Source organism: Archocentrus centrarchus, chromosome 22 (genome assembly GCF_007364275.1).
Source record: "Archocentrus centrarchus isolate MPI-CPG fArcCen1 chromosome 22, fArcCen1, whole genome shotgun sequence".
NCBI lineage: Eukaryota > Metazoa > Chordata > Actinopteri > Cichliformes > Cichlidae > Archocentrus > Archocentrus centrarchus.
The window spans coordinates 11,573,274-11,581,422 of NC_044367.1; the positions used below are offsets into that span (position 1 = coordinate 11,573,274).

An 8,149-nucleotide genomic window follows, 5' to 3' on the forward strand; every position below is an offset into this window, starting at 1 on the left:
TTTTAACAATGGTCAAATATTCATGAAAATAAGAGCACTGACTGTGATGCAGCCCTGCCTATGAAAAACCGTGTGGCTATAAAAATCATTCCCAGATGTATTCTGGATGTGTTACAACATTACAATCACCTATGTGCATTTCAACTTATACATTTGCACATGACAACATAAGTAAAACATTTCTCCCACTTTGCATAACAAACATGCAGTCAAGTATGATACACAGAAGAGAAGGCCTATGTCTGGTGTATCCAATGGCTTATGAACGATTAAGTTGACAGGATCCAGCGTGCTCCCAATCACCCCATGCATCCCTCAAGATCCTCAGCAGGACTTCTCTCCTCCCGTTACAAAAGAGGCCAAAAAAGCAGCAGTGGCTTCATGCAGGCCAGACGGTTCGGGGATGATGATGACAAACAGTGGTGCACTGGGCCTTGACTCACCATGCTGACCGTGCTGCAGCAGGGGCACCAGGTCAAGCAGGGTCACGAGGGTCACATAGAGGCCCTGATAGTCCAGAGAGGGGTACTCTGAGAGCTGAGCGTCCCGACTCTGCTGCCCCTGCCCCCCGCGGTCTGACGGGGCATCGCGCAGAACGCTGTAAAGGAGGGAGCGAGTAACTGTAGGGTTGATGGAACTGACTTGTGGTCTTAGAGATGGGGTGAGTGGGAATGGCACAGGAAAAAGACACATGGTCATGGGCACGGCCAAATTGGAAGCTTCCTGGTTCTCCTTCCTGCCTGTGCGGGACAGAATGCTGCTCCGGGGCGGGAGGGGAGGGGAGGGAAGGTAGGAGAGGGGAACAAGGGAAAAAAAGAGACAACAAAGACACAAAAAAACAGCACATTACATTGAAATGGCACTACAGAGACAGCGTAAATAGAAAAAAACAAACCCAGATAAACCCCACATAGGATGCAGTGTCTCACTATTTGACTGTATAACTGCAGGCACGGGCAATTTTTCCCTGCGTTGTCTGTTCCGTGTGACTTTAATTGAATTTATCTTGTTTTGTCTACATTTGCACTTGGAAAACAAAACAAAAAAAACATGAGCACAAACTGCAATGATCACTGCATCTCATGCGTATCTGGTGACAAGGAGCAAAAATATAAAAAATGGCATGTTTTCAGTGGCAACCCCATACTTCTCCAAAAAGGGACAGCTCAAATGACTGTCCCTCGATGGCTGCCAGCTTCCAATCAGCAAGGTCAGTGGCTACCATGCAAAAAGGCCAATGAGCCATAGAGTATATTTTTCAAATGAAATTTCCTTGTCTTTAGTGGGGCTGTCAAGGATGGGAGTGACACCAAATTGGTTCGGGAAAATACAGAGGTGACACTTTTGAAACATGCTTCAGCCAGTAATAAACATGTGTGTGAGGTTAGATCAAGTGCTCTTAGGTCACAGCACATGTTTATTGCACCAGAGAAATAATGTCTGTATGCATACGTTATGATACTGTACCAGTATCATCAGGAGAAATAATGAGATCCAACAGGCATATGGATTCAGGTTTCTAAAATAAATGTAACAACTAATCTACAGTAGAGGAGAAACTATAATGACAAAGGAATAGGTTGTATCGGGGGAGATGACTGGTAGCATTATGTTTGTGAGCTAATGCAGGATGGACAATTGTGTTTGCTGTCCCCTGGGGAAGGTGGTGGACATATTCAATTTTAAAAGAGGAAAAGAAAAAAAAAGAACAAAAGCAAAAACTAGTTGGGTTGAGTGTGGAGCGTCTAGGGTGGAGGAGGGAGGAAGGGGAGGGCCAGAGAGCATTGCTCTTTTTTACTGCACATTATTAAAGAGCTAAGCTGATCTATCAGGCAAATGACTGGGATTTATCATGAGAGCCCAGATTATAAATGCTGATGTATTGTTTCTTTTTTTTTTTTTTTCTTTTTTTTCTTTTTTTTTTGAAAGATCGCACAAAAAGTAGAGCTACAGCATTTGGAGTTACATGGCAAGTGAGAAAGGGGATTTCTTTCAGATTTTTTAACATGGCATAAGAGGTATAATTTCAGCAGCATAACATACCATTATGTGACTGATCCCCTCAAAGTTATACTCTGTAGGATTTAAGTCAGTGTAGAGTCAATAAACTATGTAATCAAAGCTGTTATTATACAGCATAAACTCAAACAGAACTTATAGACAACAACAAGACTGTATCTCAGAGTATGACTTTTTCACTGCCCATATTTCATATAGAAAACATCATTAATTTGAACAATGAACATAGACATAAACATCAGACACACTCACACGCATACACTGAACAGATACACGCAAAGACACACTCATATGTGCACACATACATACAAACGACACGAGAAAATTACAAACAACACATAAAACACATGTAGAAATGCACTGATACAGACACATGACATACATTTACTGTTAAACCCTGCACTGTCATTACAAAATCATGGACTATATGTGTGTATCAGTTATTCATAGCACATATTTCCTGCATTAACATGTTAATAGGTTTGTGAAGTAAAAACAACAACAAAATAACTGTGCTGCATCTAAAATAATGGCTATACAGCACTGGATGAGACACACTGGCATAAAGTCACTGATACAGAGTGATCAGTCTGACAAAACTGTGCCTCATCTTCAAGAAAGCGAATAAAATTGCTGGTAAATAGATAATGTAACCCTCTAGCTGACCTAAAATTGGTGTATGAATCAACAACCTCCTCCTTTGGCTATTCATTCCTTTTCCACAGAGATGACACATGCCTGCTTCACTTCTCTGCTCACTACTCCCACTTTCCCACTCGCTCTCCCTTTTGATTTTTCTTCTATTTCTTCACCCCAGGCTTCTGAAAGCACAGGTGTATGGATTATCCTGGAGTCCCCTCTGAGGAATCCAGACTCCTCTAATGGTGAGCAGAGTGATTTAGTTCTGCATATCTGAGGCTAAGAGACTGTGCTTCGGGAAAATATCAAAGAACTGTTAACAGTGGCATCATACTGAGTGACTCTTTTCTCACTTGCATGATACTGCCCCACAGAGACATAATCGTCACTTGAGTTAATGCCGATTCCCAGAGTTACCACCCCTGTCACTCTCAATCTGTGCCCTGAGAGGCTATGTTTAAAGGAGCCCAGTGACTGCTGGTGCAGGACAGCCTTTCAACAAAGTATGAAGTGTCCAGGATACACTGTGAGCACCACAGCAGGGGAATAATCCCTATGTGGGCTGAGGAATTGTGTAGAATTGAGGCCAGCTGCCAATCCCAAATAGACTGCACCCTAAGCTGATAATAATGATAGAAGTGAGGCACACAAGTGCAGCTTCCAGTAATCCCACCCTTTTTTATAAATTAGCTATTAAGTAAAGACAGTGCTGCTATTTTCACTAAAGTCAGCAGGCAGTAATACTAAAACCAAAAGAAACATCCCATCTCTGCAACACAAATGAAGCTCCAACTGGAGGAAAAAAAAAAAAAGAGGAAGACGTGTCCAAAATGGCTGCCTACTTGACCTATGCTGGAAGAGGAAATAACATGCTGTTCCTTTCACAGCACCCAAGAGAGCAGGCTGACCCTGCAACTGCATAGCCGGAGGAGCTGAACTCCGCCAGTCCCTCTGGGAAGGACAGAGCAAACCACCCTGGGGAAGCGCTCATTTAGCAACCGACCACTGAATCAATAAATATCACTGAGCCTTCTATCTCTGCTGCTGTTTTAAAACGACACCATAACTACACAGGAAATCTGCTACAGTCTATATGTTTCAAAGCAGAACAGGCAAGGCAATATCTGACATGCTGGCCACTTCCCTAACTTCCTGCTGCCATCATAAATTAATGTGAGACATCGAATGGTGTCACTGTCATCCCTTTCAGAAAGTGTGTCAGAGCAGCCTACTGTAATTAATCTCATCTGATCATGAAGGAAGCTAAATATCAAACATTCTACAGTCTGTTACTTCACCTGGTGGCTCCAGAGCAGTTTACTTACCTGAGCAGGGTTTGGGAAAAGTATTTCAGTGTGTTTGCAATGTCTGTTCCGGAGGGCACAGGGTAAATATTGTGTTGCACACGGTTGTGATACTCTTGCAAGTATCGTATCTTAGAGGCAACTGGACAAAATAAAGAGCAGAGCAACAAGCAAATCAACACTAGTGAGATATGATGCACAGCAGCAAAGACATATGACACATAACTGAACAAGCATGTTTCTGCTGTTGCTTGCATAAGATTCACCTAAGCTGTTGGGCAGTATTTAACATGGATCCTTCAGTTATTAATTAAACAAACAGTCTGTTTTCCCATGGTTCTCTGCCCTTCTCTGGCCTTCACCGGGTGGCCTTTTTTCATATAGTAGCAGGTCACAGGAAGCCCTAGAGGAGGTAGCAACCTACTGCTTACAGAAACAAGCTCATGCACGAAAGTCCCAAGACAAGCTGGGAAAATGTGGTCATAGTGAACATGAAAGTGGGCTTAAGAAGCAACACAGAAGAATATTTCTGTAATGAGCCCAGCTGGCTGCTCCATATTGAAGCAACTTCTGTAGGTTCAGATATGACTGTGCTGTTTGTTGTTAGGACTTAAAATATGTTGAAGTGGGTGATTGCTGACCCATTTTTCTGTGACTTTGGGCAGTATTGTTTAGCTTCCTCCCTGACCTGTAAATGACAAACCCCAAAATAAAAATAACAGCTGCAGGGTTGGAGGATGTCTGCTCAAAGCCTGTAAATACTGTAGCACAGCATGAATCGTTCATCATAAAATTAAGCATCCTGAACGAAAAAGTATTGATTTTAAAACATTTTGCTTAAAAAAAAAAAAAAAACACCTTAGTAAATGAAAATCATTTACTAGCTGTTAATCACAACAGCATGCTCATCTTTTTCTGTTCATGTTAGGTTACCAAACAACGGGACCAACACCCAACTTTTAGCCAAGTGATGGGGATGGGAACCCCTAACACTGAGTTTGACCCCGTGTTTTATCTATTGTTTACGGTAACGAACGTGAAGACGGTAACTGGTTTCCACCTGTTTCAAAAGCAGTGAAGTGGAATTAACAACAGACGTCAATAGAGTGTTATCAGACCCCATGATTGATCGGTATAAAGCCACCATATTGCTCAGTAGCCTGTCAGGTCGACCTTGAGATCAGCATTGCACCTCGCTTTTCCCACGCACCTCAGCCAGCCACGTCAATCAGAAAAATAAATAAATAAATAACCCGATCATTGTGCGATCCAGCCATGAAATTGTTCCTTCACCATGCAGAGAGAAATAGGGGGTGATTCAGTGGCTCTCTGTGCGTACCGAGACCTCCAGCCATCCTCTGCAGTGAGAGGACGTGTTGCAACCTGCCTTGGCAACCGCGGTTTCATCACCAAGGACAGCTCCCCTTGTTCGCTTTCTTGGTTAAACCAAAAATCAGTTTCCAACCCACCCCCTCATGTCAAAACAGAAGCACACACAGACACGGATAGACACAGTACTTACACTGCTCTGCCTTCGTAGACATTTCGCAGACACTTGGGGAAACATAAAACCCAGACTGTCAATTGTTTTGGTAGGTTTTTCCCTTCCCGGCGTTGTGTTTCCCTCATTCGTGAAAAAGTGACTATGGCCCCTTGCAGCCCAGGCTCGTCTTGATTGTACCACTTTGCACGACGGGTTTACGCGCCGTGGCTTTTAACTGTGCTTCGGTCGTTTTCGTGATCATTCAACGAAAATAAAGGGAGGACTTGTTTTGTGAATCCTTTTTCTATCTATATTTTGGGGGATTTTGCTCTGTCATTGCAGAGAGGGGTGGTGACATATATGTGACACACCATACCTTTCCAAATGGACTGATCCGGCTTTGACAAATTGTCATTCAAGAATTCCGACAACCCTATCAGCGCACTTTGAGCTGATTATAGGAGGGAAATAATGAGCATCTCCGCGTATTTGCCTCAGTAATGTTTTACATGTCTGCATTTGTAATGCATGAAATGTTAAACATGCAACAGATGGTTGTCACGCTATCCTTCTGCTTTTATATAAATACAGTTGATGGGCGGTATGTCCTAATATTTGTGATACTGTTCTGTATTTAGTTTGTATTTAAGATTAAATTACTCTCCACTATCAGCTGAGAGCTTTAAAGAATAAATTGTTCTTAAATGACACTTTCAATCTACAAATGTGTATGTATAGGAATATTCAATTTCAATTCAATTTCCCCATTGTGGGATCAATAAAGTATCATCATCATTTAAATATGTGCCTAAATGCAGCATTTCTCAGTTAAGTGTTACATCCTCTACTAGAGGTGGGACTGAAAGATAAAGAGACTCTAGGGTCTGAGGCACCCACTCCCATCATGGTTTCTGCCAGGAATTTAGTGTCTCTGTACTCCTGACTGATGAGAGGCAGCACGCTCATATTATGTTAAAGCACAAATTTTGTAATTTTTCAAACACCACCCTCAAAATGACCCTTGCCATATCTCAGAAATGAAACACACAACAGTTATCACATGTAACTCTTTATACAGGAAAAAAAGCTTGGTCGCACTTCAGATTTATCAGAGGTTTTATTTGTCTTCATGACATTTTGCACACTGGAGAAAATGTCACACAATGACATTGCTTTGGTGTCCGAATGCAAAGCTCCTGCAGAAATCAGTCATGTCGGGGTAACTGCCGTCGATACTCTGGGATGTGATGCATGATCCAACCAGCCGGGGCCAGGAGAGTCACAGCAAACGCACACAATGCAAAGATAGACTGCTGTAACAAAGTCCAAGAAAATATATGCATAAATGTTTCATTCACAGACGATGTGAATATAACCAATTACATGAAAGACAAGATTTAATGCACGTTTTAAGGTACGTCTTAGAGCTCACAACCATCTTATGTCATCAGCTAAGTTAAACGGAGAGGACTAAAGACCCGTGAACACAACAGAGGGTCCCACTCAGTCCCACTCAGTGACTCACTGAGTGATATAACTTCATCCCACCCCCCCATCTTCCTACCATGATATCCCCTCTGTACCTCTCCACTCTAGTATTCCTAACCTGGGATGAGCTTTGTAAAAGGCCCTATGGATGTCCCTTAGGACAGATTAACAGATTTATAGTGGCATGCTGCAGTTCCATCATAGGATCCCTTTACAGAGGCCAGAGCGTCGCACTGACTTATAAATAACAAATGAATAAAACATCTCTTCCACTCTGCAGGCTGGGGAATGCAGTTCGCTTGAATTCTTCACATTAGGGCCATTTGAACAATCATAGACACTGACTTTTTGTATTGTTTGTATTTTTATGACAGCATAGTCCCTAAAACTGCATTACTTGAGGTTTAGCATTCAGTCAGTGCAGGCAAAATATTACTACAATTCCTGCTTCTGTTGCAGGATGTTATACAGTTTAGACATCCAGGGATGTCTGCCTGTTCAAGTACATTTACAAGTACAAAGATAATCAGTCCTACCACTGGCCCGATCTTTTCCTTGGGTGGTTTGCTGTAGATGGTTGACCCGTGATTTTGTTTAATGTTGTTCACCAGCAGAAACCTGGTCAGTGAATGTCTCCTAAAAAACGAGGACATCCTCCTTGAGTCAGCTTACAGCAAATCTCTTTCACACAAGAAAAATGTGTCTCTGGAAACTTCTCCTCACATCCTGTGAGATACTGACAGATAGCCTGCACTTTTATCTAATTCCCATCACATTTCCTGGGAGGAGTTACTTCCATGGGCAAAAGACACTCATGTAAACATACAGAATGAGTTCTCATCACAGCAAATTTGGTCTTGGTTGTGTCTCTAAAGATGAAAGTGAACTAAAAGGGGAAAATATTGATTGCAAAACTTGATTTCAAGCTTGAATAAGCACCCAGAGTGTCTTTTTAAATTGAATGCTGAATAGTCCTTGTTAAAGCAAACGACAATCATTTGTTGGCAATATACAACGGATTTCTCTTCAGAAACTACACATGACACAAAGTTCTGAAGTAATAATATGTAACTGACGGCTTTTTGACAATCCATGTAACTAATACTGATAATACAATAACTAAATATAGCAATAATTCACAACAATAGTCACCTCAAAGTGCTTTATACTGCAAGGTAAAGACCCTACAGTATTGGGGAAAAAAAACAAAACGAAA

At 41.8% G+C, this 8,149-nt stretch overlaps 1 protein-coding gene across 1 annotated transcript in view; it reads right to left on the reverse strand.

Annotated features, from left to right (window-relative positions):
• unc79 (unc-79 homolog, NALCN channel complex subunit) overlaps positions 1-5,604 on the reverse strand; it is a 32,312-nt gene extending 26,708 nt beyond the window's left edge. Inside the window, exons 1-3 of the mRNA XM_030719494.1 lie at positions 5,485-5,604; positions 3,984-4,104; positions 444-757 (exon numbers count right to left, since the gene is read on the reverse strand). Coding sequence (XP_030575354.1) covers positions 444-757; positions 3,984-4,104; positions 5,485-5,506 — 457 coding nt within the window. The 5' untranslated portion in view covers positions 5,507-5,604. The remainder of the gene's footprint in view (positions 1-443; positions 758-3,983; positions 4,105-5,484) is intronic.
• Positions 5,605-8,149: the final 2,545 nt, after the last annotated feature.